We start from the raw sequence: 12702 nt of genomic DNA on the forward strand, positions 1-12702 counted from the left end.
GGGGAGTGTTCGGAGCCTTCGGTGAAGCAGGAGCAGGGCACGGGGAGGAAGAGGAACGCCAATAAAAAGAACAGAAGTGGGAACAAGAGCAACGCAACGCCTGTGAAACAGGTCTGCTGGCTCGTAGATGCTACCGGCACCGGGGCTGCGTGTGGGAACGTGTGGGACGGGTCCCCGGGCACCGGGGCTGCGTACGGGGCGGGTCCTTGGCACCTGCGGGCAGCTGCTCCCTCGCCTTGATAGGAAGACGTTGGGCCGTAGGAGAGAGAATGTTATCCACTCTGTTTAGAGGTAACGTGAGCAACTTCGTTAAACAGAAGGGAAAATCTTTCTGTGTGGGAGACATCTTTCACATGGTTGGGGTAAAAAGCAGTTAGTTAGAAAAAAACACATTTCTGTGTGATTGTGAGGGCGGGTGTTTACATGCTTCTCTCACTTCTGTTGCAGTGGAAAGTGGGTGACAGCTGCTACGCTGTTTGGTCTGAGGATGGTAACGTGTACCAGGCAACCATTGTCTCCATCAATCAGAAGAGAGGCACATGTATTGTTGCTTACGTGGGATATGGAAACCAGGAGGAGCAGAAACTCTCTAATCTACTTCCTATAGCCGGTTTTGAAAGGGTAAATGGGTTGGGGAATGCTTTTGTCTTCTTCTGAAAAACAAAAAGGAAGGGTGTGTATCAGTTTTTTCAGTATTTCTGGTACCACTGTGGTGTTCAGAGTGAGGATCAATACCCAGTTCCATTGTGAATGGACACAAGCTGATGGAGGGGATGGAAGTGTCCCCTTAACTCTAGAATTCAGCATGGAAGAAAGGGGGAGGTGAACAAAAAATTCACAAGTGAAAGATAAGGTAGCTGAAATGGTGAGTGGATGAGATCATGAGGTTATAATGCCTTTCCTGAGCAGGACTGGGAGAGCTAGAGTGGAGGAAGGATATGGATCAGGCTTTCCAAGCTTTTTCACACTTCAGCTGCTTGCTTGTAAACTGTTTAGTGTGTCTCTTTAAAGTGTCTTGCTCTTCTAGAACCCAAATGAAACTTCGTGTTCAACAGATGAAAGTGAAATGTCTTCTCGGCCGCCTCGGAACAGAAAGAACTGCACAAAACCAAGATTCTCACCTCAGAACCTGCATTTTCCTCCACCCCCGGGATGCCCAGGCATGGGAAGGGTAAGCTGAGCTTTATCTAGAATAGTTCATGTGCCACTGTTCAGCCTGACACTCTTACAAATCCTGAAGGCCCCAGAAGGGTATTTGTCACTGTGTAGTAAGCAGCTGATGGCATGTTGAGCATGGATCTGCAGGTGTCAGAGCCTGGCAGCCTGTCATTCTACAGTAGTGTAGCCACAGTGAAGCCCTGTTGCCGTGCAGCTCTGTGATGAGGAGAGCCTTCTGCTCAGCTAGTGCTGCCTTTGCAACTGCCTTGTCACCAAAAAGTGGGCTGTAAGATTGTACTTTTTCTAGCCAATTGGCATGATTTTCTACACGGGACGTGGCAGCAGAAGTGGTGCCTGGATGTCATGGGAGCTCTCGGCTGCGGCTCTTCTGCTGAATTTTGGGGACTGAGGTATTGAGACACTCAGTCTTCACCTTTCCTGTTGTACAGGGGCCTAAAGAATATCGCAGTGGAAGGCAGCCTTGTGTTTTCCAAGTGTTAGTCCTTGTGCATGATTTCTGTGTAAAGGTTGTTTTTACCTTTTTCCTTCTTTATCAATAATCTTGTATCTAAACTTATTTTAAAAACACTCACCAGCATGATGGCCTTGGGTTGCACACAGGAGCAGGGAAATTGTCTGTCTGTCTCTGTGCATTATTAGGTATCTTCTTCCTGTCAGAGTTCAGCTGCTGACTTTGGCTTACAAAGAGGCCATTAAAAATGCTTGTAGTAACTAGAATTCCGTTCCAGCACCTTTTACCTTGACGACATGTGTAATTTAAGTCTTACATTTCCCACTGTGCAATGCTTCACAGAAATAGCTGCTGTGTGTTTTTGTTGCAGTTTCATAAAGTTGCTGGGTTGTGTAGCCTTCAATTTAAGGTATTTGAGTTACTTCAAATAATTATGTGAAGTCAAGTCCTCATGCCTGAAATTTATTTTTCTTCTGCACTATTCAATTTTCTCAATGTAGCCTGGACCAAAATTCAGGACACCTCCACCTTTTTTTGCTGCCTGGCCCCAGTCCATCCCAGCAGTGCCACTGGTGAGTGACAGGAGGAGGAGGAAGCGAGTGGCAGGGTTAAGTATTGGCAATCTCAAATTTTCTAACTGAACGGGGCACCACCTGTGGGTTTTAGAACACATTTTTGTGTTAAAGTCTGTGTTTTGCAAGTATTAGATAATGCATTGTTAGAAATATCGCAAGAATGTGATGCACGGGGAGGGTTCGGTCTGCACTGATTTTTGTGGCAGTGAAGCTGTTTGTAAAAGCATCAACAGAAATATTATTTGAAGAAACTACACCTTATGCTTGATGAACAGCATTTTGCTGATGCAGATAAACATTTTTCCCCAGTAGGACTTCTTCTGTAGAGAGAAGCTGCAGGAATCCTTTCTCCCAGGCTTTGGAAATTAGGTGTTTTCAGAAAATAACCACCTTACCCGACTCCTTTTTTAGAGAGGGCACTGGGGCTATATTCCTGTTTCCCAGTGTTCAGTTTTGATTGCTGTCTAACCTGGGATATACCCTGTGGGGACACAGGCATTTCCTTTGGCTCCTCAGTTCATCCCCCCTCCGCCTCCACCGCCCCTGGGCCTGCACTACGCCGAGGACGACGACGCGCTGGGGAGCATGTTGATTGCCTGGTACATGAATGGCTATCACACTGGCTACTACCAGGTGCGTGCTGCTCTTGCCACGAGGAGTCTTTGTCAGTCTGCTTTTATGTTGCTGCTGCTGCTGTTCTCGGGGAGCTGGACAGGGAGAGACGCCTTTTAGAGCTCTTATTCTAATCTGAGATAGCTAAAGCTAAGAATATTTTGTATTGTGTCAGTATTCTTGTCCTTGATAGGAGTCATGAGAGCCAGCAGGTATGTGTAGTCAATGTTTTAGTTATTTCTTTCCAATAGAGGGACCCAATTAGGAACTTCTATAGCCAATGTTTTGCAGCCATTCTAAAACAACCAGCTCTGTCTTCATACACAAGTAGGGTAAGTCAAATATGTATATTATTCAGTAGTCTACTATATGTTGTCTTTAGCATCACATTTGGGATCAGATTTGGCATTTTTGCAGTCTATTGATCAATAATTATTTCATGTGATTGCAAAGGTCCAGCAGGAGCTGTCAGCATAGTTGTAAAAATATGTGATGTGGAGTATTGATTTCTGTTCTCCTTTGTGCACATATGAAGAAAGAAAATTGCAGCAGAAATTAAACTCTCTGCATTGCAGAAGTCAGAAAGGAGGGTTTTGGTGCTGTAGGGTATGGTCAGAAGACTGAGTTTGGAACTTATTGCTTCAAATTATATATAATTGTGGATTGCTTTAATTCACTTTTAATTGAACAAGAAAGAGGTATTCCAAGTTACTCTGTAGAGCCACTGCTAATAAAGAAGACATATAGTTTGGTCTTTTGTCCTTTTCAAACTGCCCGTTCTGGTATCCTCAGAGTAAAAAGCTATTCCTGATTTGTTAAGGAAAAATTGTCCAAAAATGTGTTATTTTGGGGGTTTGGTTTTTGTTTTTGTTTGGTTTGGTTTTTTTCTGCAACTAAAGTTTTTATTTCCATGTTACTTAAACTAAGATTTTTACAAAATGGTATCCTGCAGGGTTTGAGGCAGAGTCGAATGGAAGCAGTGCTGGATAAGTGCATGCAAACAAACTGAATAGCCACCCTTGTTCTGAAGGACTGTAAGTATCCTCATGTTGTGCTGAACACACATACAGCGTTGCCTGGCCAGTTTCTTTGAAACTACAGTTTGCTGTACAAGCTCTCAAGGAGTTTTGAACTCTGTGCAAAGTCTGAGGTGTGTGACTTCCATCCCCTGTTGTGGCTCTCTGCGAAGACCACTTCTGCCAGTATTAATCCCTTCTTTCCTTAGCAGCCATCAAATAAATAGCATTTTTTTTGGCTAGAATGGAGGGAAGTGTTTTATTGCTGACAAGAGGTTTAACTACAGCATGCCTGTACGTCAGGATGAACACCATAGCTTACTTGGTTTATCAGGAGTCACCTTACTTGTCTGTGGGCTGTTTTGAAAATAAAGGGTTAAGTGAAATGCATTTTTATATCTCTGTGCACATCTTTGGAAGCAACTGCCACTTTACACAGGGGACAGCAGGATGTGTAGCTAAACGTTGTTTTCAGGGTGAGATCAATATTTCAGTCTGATATTGTTGAGCAATTCTGTTCTCATTACTTCAGAGCCTATGCTTTTATTTTAAATCCTTTGTTTAGAATTCTCCAGCATGTCATTCAGTTCCATATAGAACACGTTGTCTGTATTCTCTCAGGGAAGTTATTTTTCTGTGACAACATGTAATTTCTGTGCAGCTGAGTAATTATTTTTGTTTATTTTAAAACAAAATGCTCTTTTATACTAATTTTTGCCTTTTTCTTTAAAGACAGGTCCAAATTTTTCCTGCTGAGAGGTGTATCATTTATGCATTGATGGTTCGTGGCGAACGTCTGGATTTCTAGACAATTAATCTGAACACTTTGAGCTGCCCCTGACAACAGCTGGAAGCTAGTAATACTGTGTGCATTGAAATTAACTGGTTCTTAAAATAGCCAACGTATTTAGAAACAACTGCAGCAATCAAAGGTTTTTTCATCTATGTAACAACTTTTAAGTCCTTTTTTGCAAGTGATAGATTTAAGCCTTTAACCAGCCACTATAGATTTCATTTCTCTCTCCTTTAGCACCTCTTGTATTTCTCAGACCTTTCTGTCTGAGCACACCAAAACTAGCAATTCCAGCACACTCGTTCAGGAGAACAGCTATGGCAGCAACGTGTGTTGTAATGGCCACTGGTGGAAGAAGTCTGCAGAACATCGTACTGCAAGATGTGTGTCATGGCTCTGATTAGTCCTGAATATGGGAGCTGGATTTAGACTGGGGATTTTTTTTGTTTCAAGTGCTTGTTAATAAAGTTCTACTTTCCAAAATTTTAGCGTAGGTGTGTGTTTTGTTTTGGGCTAGTATTTTTTTTTTTAGCTTCTGTAGACATGTTTGATGAACAGAGCACACCACGAAGTTCTGCTGTGTGGCCTCTTCCTGTGTACTATTGCTAAAACCAAATTAGAAAAAGCAGCCATGGAAAGGTAATGGTAAGTATGGATGTGGATTTCTGCCCTTAGAGACTTAACTTGTGCAGAACAGAGGCTGCAGCTACAAAACAAGACACTAATTTTGTGGTTTGCTTTTCAGGGAAACTTGCAAAATACAGGCCTGAACTTTGATGCATTCAGTTCCTTTTCCAGCTGTGGCTGAATGTCAGGAAATCAGTTTTCCCACAAATAATTGACTAAAAAGAGAGACATAAGCTTAGCTTCCCTAAGCTGCTTTGAAATCAGCTGTTCATCAAGTGTTCACTGCTTAAGAGGTACAGCTGCCACCTGCCTCCATCAGCTAGTCCTGCACTGTCTGTCTGGCCCTGTGGCAACAAGTGGTGACTGTCAGCTTTTAACACTTAAAATCTAGCACCCTGTGTTATTTTTAGTCTTCCATTCCTCAGCCCTTTTACATTAAACTAACCCTGCTCTAGAACAGACAGATATATTTCATCCTGGTAAAGGTTTTACAATATATGTTTATTTGCAATGGAGGTGTATAACTCCTAATACAAGAAGGTAAAGGACAAAAAACCAACCTCAAGCCCTTATGCTTTCAAGGCATGTTATTACATGTTTTAAAGAAGTTTTTCCAGGCACTTTCTGTATCATTTACTGAAAGCTTTTCAAGGTTCTTCAAACCTCCACAGTTTGCAACCCTTTCTGCAAAAGCAGACATCATTAAGGATTTAAAGAGGGTCCAAACCTATATGAAATGTGAATGAAAATACAGTGGAGCTGAGGTACTCTCCATTATAAAACAGGTTTTTGCTATTAAGTTGAGAGAAGTAGAACTTTGACCTCAACTCATTTAGGTGTTTAAATACCTTGGAGTGGGTAAACTGATAGAGGATACTTTTGCAGACACATTAATGCCTAGTAGAATAACATTTACATTAACCTTTAATAAGAGTAACATTTACAATAACCTTTACAAGGCACCAGGACTGCTGACAACCGATGAGCTGAAACTCTCACAGGGGAGGAAGGATCCTGGGGCAAGACCTGGCAGGGCTCATTGGTAGGTCTGTAAACTAGACATGAAAGGGTGTGGGTAATACTTGGTAATGCACAGTTTCAACAGTTTGGGCATACAAGGTAATATAGCTAGCTACAAAGTTATGAAGCTGTATTTTTAAGTTAGTCTTGTTATCCACTGATTATATTTCTTGTAATTTACATTGGTTTGTAGAAGTCAAGGGGAATTAAGGAGGCATGTCAAAAGGTTTCAGCAACAGGCTGTTATCATCCAGACAGGATAAATGAGAAGCATCTGAGGTGCAGCAGGTGTAGACACTGCTGAAACATCAGTTTACCTGTAGACTTTATTCCCCTCCCTGTAAGAAGGATGAGTTCCTCTGGGGTAAGAAGAACACCTAAACTGTATGCTGCAGAGAGAAGACAACCCTTCCTGTTAAGATTAAGCAAGTATATATTTCCTAAATCTGGTAAGGCAAATAAGTGACAGCAGCAGAGCCACTTAAAAAAAAAATACTGAATTTAGATTCTGGGCAAGGGGTTACTATCAGCTTTCTTTCCTTGGATTCACCCTTGCCATTGTTGCTAAAAGTTGCGTTCCTCTAGCTCAGCAGCTTGAAAAGGTCACCAACAGAAAAGACAGAGCTGCTCCAGGGAAGGTCTAAGTGGTCTCATGAGTCCTGTGAGGATATAAGGAATCCATCATTTAGGACAGCCATCCATCTCACTCAGCTCATCCCTCTCAAAGGCTGTGAATGGATGCCCTTCTTCACAAACAACTGCTCTGTGAGACCTCCTTTAACACTCTGGTTCTTGGTACTCTTCAGCATCCCAGGCAGCATTTAAGCTGTTCAAGTTACTTCTTAAATCTCCAGAAGAACCTGACACAAAGTAATTCAGATCTCGTTTGTTGCATTTGACAAAAGTGAAAGATAGTTGCAAACCAAGCTTCCTTGTCTTCAAAATACTGGCTTCTAAGATCCAGCACTTTGAGATTGACAAAACTAGAGAAAGCAGTAGCTAGGAGGCAAGCAAAAAAGTACACATGGCACTCTAGGGACTTAAGATTAGCAGTTTCTCTCAACTAGTAAGTTTTAAAAAGTGAGTTCTCCATATTAAAAACAAAACAAAACACAAAAAGCTACCTAAAGAAAGTAAATCTCAGTCTCTCAAAAATGACTCAGATAACTTTATTTCTGTTAATTTCTTGCATGAAGAAGTTGTTGCCAGAAGAGACTCAGAATTAAAGTAGCTGGAGTGCTCCAGGTGAAAACCAGAGAGGTCTGGGAGGCTTTTAATAAATTCAGCTGACAAAACAAAGTGTCATCATACTGGGAATTCATTGTCATGAACCAAGGTCAGAGATCAGGAAAGTTCTCGTAGCTCCACCTATGAACTTCACTGTAGGGTGAAGGATCTTCTGTCACAGCAAAAGCAAGTGAGGAGAAAAAGATGAATGGGAGCAGCAGCTTGATTCTTCTGTTTAAGTGTAACACCCAGATGGCCTGTCTTTTATTTTGTAACAATCACGATGGATCATTCCGGCCTTGAAGTGCAAGCAAGCTGTGCTGTAGATTCATTTATTTTTTTTTTCCCCACCTGTGAAAATATTCTAGCTTTTCAACATTTAGTGGGGCTTAAAGTTTTTAAACATCCTCCTCCTGGAGTTGTAAGTTTTAGGTGTATGTAAAACAGTATCCAACGGCCAGTAAGGGTACAGTTCACTGAACGTTGTTACACTGAAGTAGAGATGGGTAATTATTACCATAGCATACAAAAAAAAAATTGGTATTCTAGGGGCCCTGGACTGAAAAGTAAGGAATAAAGCAGCTAAAACAGAAGCCAAGGCCTGCTTGCTGACCTGCCAGAGCAGCTATGCACATTATCTGGACTCAGTTGCCAGCTGTGCTTCCTTTCTTGCTCGCCACAGCAGACTCTGAGTGGTTAGAAGGGAAAACATTCCAGGAAAATGGAGCACAGTATCCTGCTTGGTCCTCCATACGAACTTCTGGAGGTCAATACAATTACAGCACCGAAAGGGTCAGCTCCTCTTTTTTTGTTGGGGTGGTAAACTCAAGGTAGAAGCTGCAGGGCAGAAGCAAGGGGAAGACAACTCAAGATGCCACGTGCCTGTTAAAGGACAAATTAAAACGGCTACTCAGTAACAAGTTCTAGTGGAAAATAGTAGTTTGTGATGAAGCTGGTCAAATGTACAATGAAACTGGGTTGATCTGCTTCATCCTTCTGTTCTTCTGACAGTTGGCCAACACTGCCTCACATCTTAACAGTCTGAAGAACTCTCTATCCAGTGAGAAGGGCGAGAAAGTGCAAGCCACATTATTACTCAGACCACAAGCAGATAGTGGGGTACATGGCACAGCTTCTAGTTCCAACTTTGTTATTGTTGTATCCAGCATGAGAAAACCAGAACATACTTCAGGTGATTGGAGAAAACCTTTTCTCCCCATTTGGGAGGCAATGCTGATTGTGAACACGAAGATGTTGTCAGGAAACACTGTATCAAGACAATGCCACTGGTATCAGGATATCTACAGAGCCAGATGCTTAGGGCACTCCTTTGGCTTGCAACGGCCTACTAGACCACAACAAATCCCATGACTATGTCCTTTTTCTACTGGTTTTTAGGACACCCTTATGGTAACAGGCCCTGCAATCACCTGATAGCACAAAGGGTTTATAGGGACTGTTTGAGTTGGCACAAAAGGAAGCAGACGCCGAAACAGTAATTTTTCTGCTAACCCCGTGGAACTACTGCACTCTAGTCAGCCTGCAGGCATGCAGAGTACAAAACACACAGATGAAGCTATGTTATCAATTGAGAATTTGCATATTTAAAGGACTTGAAATAAAAACTGAAAAATAGAATGTGTTGCTTCTACGTGGTGAACGTGAAAAACGGGGAACTAACAGGGGTTTGCTGTTTTTGTTTGGCTGCACTTTTAAGACTCAGTGGTTTGGTTACATAATTGATGTTTCTAATCTGACAATAAAGCTCACCATTGTAAAAATTAAGTCAGATACATCAGTGACTGAGTTACGCTGAATGTACCAGAAACGTCCCCAGGTGACTTCAGAGAACCAGATGTGATGTACGGCTGCAGGCATTGCCACCACCTCCTCCCTCCCAGGTGCACCATGGGACACTCTCACAAGCGCAAGCTGCAACCACACTCTGAAAATACTCTGTCAAACAGCAGAGTGTCTTGCATTTGTCTCAGTTTCCATTCTTCAATGTTCAGACGATGACACACGCTCTCCTTTCTTCTCTCACCTTACTGTTTGTTACTCTGGGGGCTTAGCCAAGGAGAGAAGATGACTTGGAGTTCATTCATTCCAGCTTCAGAACCCAAAGAGCATCCCTGTCTTCAATTCTGTGACCATCAAAAAATACTTTGTCTAAATTCAAGTCTTACACTATTGTAAATTCATTGCCTTTCAGTAACCTTACAAAGAAGTGAAACTTAAACCACACCACTCCAGACACAGCAGTAATAGAATTCATTTAGCTTTGACCTGTGCCATTAAAACCTAAAACATGCTTTAAGCACATTTGTAAGGGCTGTGTTTGAGTGGCCTTGCTGATGGCCAAGGTGAATGGCCACAATGCCTGAAATTAATACTTGAAATGTCCCCCAACTACCTGCTAAAAACCATCTTTGTTAAATTCTTACAGAAAACGTTTTGATCCGTAGAACTCCACCATTCACTGCCACCAAGCCTGCGACAATTCACATATGCTTTCGAGGCCCTTTATTTGAACAAGTAATGAAACAAAGATAAATCACCACATTATTGTACAAATACATTTTATCACTCTCATATTTTCTTCTGGTGCCCACTTGCCCAATAAAGAAGGATATTATCACTAATGAGCAAAGCAACAGCCAGATCCTTCCCTCTGGACTTAAATCATGCACACGAGATGCAGGGTGGCCAGGCACTGGAGGAATGAACAGATAACACGTTCACTCACGGCGTGTGATGCAAAGAAGGGAGCCAGCTGACTCAGAAACCAAGCCACAGGGGAAGGAATAACCCAGGCAATCAGCCCAATCATACAGCAGTTATTCAGAGGAAGCCTCAGAATCCCCCTTCTGTCTGGAATCCTGGAAACTCTCCTTGCTTTGAACAGTCAGGGAGCCCTCCTGATAACTGGAATCCCTACACAGTGCATGTGCTGCATAGATAGCCCTCCCCAAGCCCACTGCAAGCAGAGTCAGCTCTTATGTGACTAGCCTGGGGGCAGGACACGATGGTAATGTGGAAGGTGGGGGCACCTGGTTATCTCCTAATCAGTTCCCACGAAAGGCTGACCAGGCCCTGGGGGAAAACCAACCAGGAGGGTCTTTCTTGCCTGGTTGTGAACATCATCCATATGCCAACACTCATTCAGGGCTGGAGGTTTAACCTCAGCACTTCACATTTATAAATATACATGTAATGCTAAAACTCAGAAAAAGCCAGTTTTTCAGGTAAGAACAAAGAAAATAAAAGCAGATACTGGTAAGTCAAGAATATATTAACAGTAATAAAATCACTAAGTTAAAAATGTAAGTTTCCTCCCCAGCCTGTATTCATTCTTCTGTGATCACTTGGGTCCTTCTTGTTTAGAGGTGCTTTTGAGGCGTTTCAAGAGATGACATCATACAAATGTGGGAGCAGAGTTCTCATGAATGCAGCCAGGACAGCAGTGCAGAGACTCGTGAACAAATAAGTCACAATCCACACAAAATGCATTCTGACACACTTTACATATGTAAATCTGTGTGGAAAAGATCAAAAAACAAGTCAAGTTAAAAAAAAATCATCACCATCACAGCACTGCAGTAGGGCAACATTTGCATCACCAAGGTACATAGACTGTGTTGTTACCATTCCAGACACCCAAGTGAATTAAAGTTTCTAACAGCACACATGTCCAATAAGTTGAGCCATAGAACCACAGAATTGTTTCAGTTGGAAAAGACCCTTGAGTCCAACTGTTAACCCACCACTAAGCCGTGTCCCTAAGTGCCACATCTACACATCTTTTAAATCCCCACAGGGATGGGGACTCCACCACTTCCCCGTGCAGCCCGTTGCAGGGCCTGACAACCCTTCCAGAGCAGAAGTTCTTCCCAAGCCACTGTGAGTGACTGTGTGTGCTTCCCAGGAGCGAAAGCTCATGTATGTAACCCTCCAGGAAATCCCTTCCCACACTTACAGACTTTCCAGTTTAAAAGGTGTGACTCTAGAACAGAGGACTCTAGTTAAACATGGCACAAACTTACACAAATATTCTTCTGGTCTTTATAAGGTTATACTAAAGGATCACCTCTGCTTCTGACACTTATTAACACAAATTTCAGTGCACTTCAACATACTTACATTTTGATCTCTCATTTCTCCCTGGCAGCCTTGACAATACCTAGAAACAAAATTGTGTTTTAATTGAGGGAAAAAAGTCAACGATGTGTAACACAGTGTTTAAAAAACATGTCATACAGAGTAACAATTTCTGGCAATTAGTTCAGCTGTTCAACTGAACACAAGGATAACTGTCAACAAATATTTTTTATTGACAGAGAAGCCCCAAAATACCCAAACATCCAACAGTGTCTCCAACAGCAAAGAAGCTGCTGCAAGCTATTCTTTCCTCTGTGACAAAAAAAAGTTACAGGGTGCACAAGTACAGTATTATCACGAATATGATTTACATACCGTTCCCCCTGATATTCCTCCAGGGGAACTTCCTGAAAGGCATCCAAAGGAAACAAGTGATGGTAAGACCGAGCCAGGTGAGGTGCAGACACTAATGTAAGAGCTGAAAATTAAGAGACAAAAAAAATTATTATAAGAGAGGAATTACTGAAAAGCGTTTGTGTACAAACAAAGCAAAAAAGAAAGAAGACTGTTAAAATTACTCAGTGGTCCAGAGCTTTTAACACCTAAAACCCACAAAATTGTATCACAGAATCACAGAGTAACAGAATCACTGTGGTTGAAAAGGACCTTTAAGATCATTGAGTCCAACCATTACCCAGCTCTTCCAGGCCACTTCTATACCATGGGGTCCCTGAGCACCCCATCTGGATGGCTTTTAAGTACATCCAGGGATGGTGATTCAACCACTTCCCTGGGAAGCCTGTTCCAGTCCTGGATCACCCTTTCAGTCTAGAATTTCTTCCTAATGTCTAAGGTGAACCTCCCCTGGTGTAACCTATATACCATTTCATCTTGTCCTGTCAGTTGTGGCCACCACCTGCCTCCCTACAGCCTCCTTTCAGGGAGTTGCAGAAAGCAATAAGGTCTCCCCTCAGCCTCCTCTTCTTCAGACTAAACGACCCCAGTTCACAGAATTACAGAATGTTAAGGGTCGGAAGAGACCTTGAAAGATCGTCTAGTCCAACCCCCTGCCAAAGAAGGATCACCTAGAGCAGGTCACATAGG

The 12702-nt window shown here is 42.4% G+C and overlaps 1 protein-coding gene across 1 annotated transcript; it reads left to right on the top strand.

Annotated features, from left to right (window-relative positions):
• Positions 1-6: 6 nt before the first annotated feature.
• On the top strand, positions 7-3826 carry LOC103770031 (survival motor neuron protein-like; the record flags this gene model as incomplete). The annotated part of the gene is made up of 6 exons (XM_008937277.1): positions 7-111; positions 448-621; positions 1028-1171; positions 2131-2202; positions 2722-2838; positions 3770-3826. Coding segments are annotated over 6 exons (669 nt in total), but the record flags the coding sequence as incomplete, so codon positions are not given.
• Positions 3827-12702: the final 8876 nt, after the last annotated feature.

The sequence above is a fragment of the Merops nubicus genome, unplaced genomic scaffold (genome assembly GCF_000691845.1).
Source record: "Merops nubicus isolate BGI_N331 unplaced genomic scaffold, ASM69184v1 scaffold50373, whole genome shotgun sequence".
Taxonomy (NCBI): Eukaryota; Metazoa; Chordata; class Aves; order Coraciiformes; family Meropidae; genus Merops; species Merops nubicus.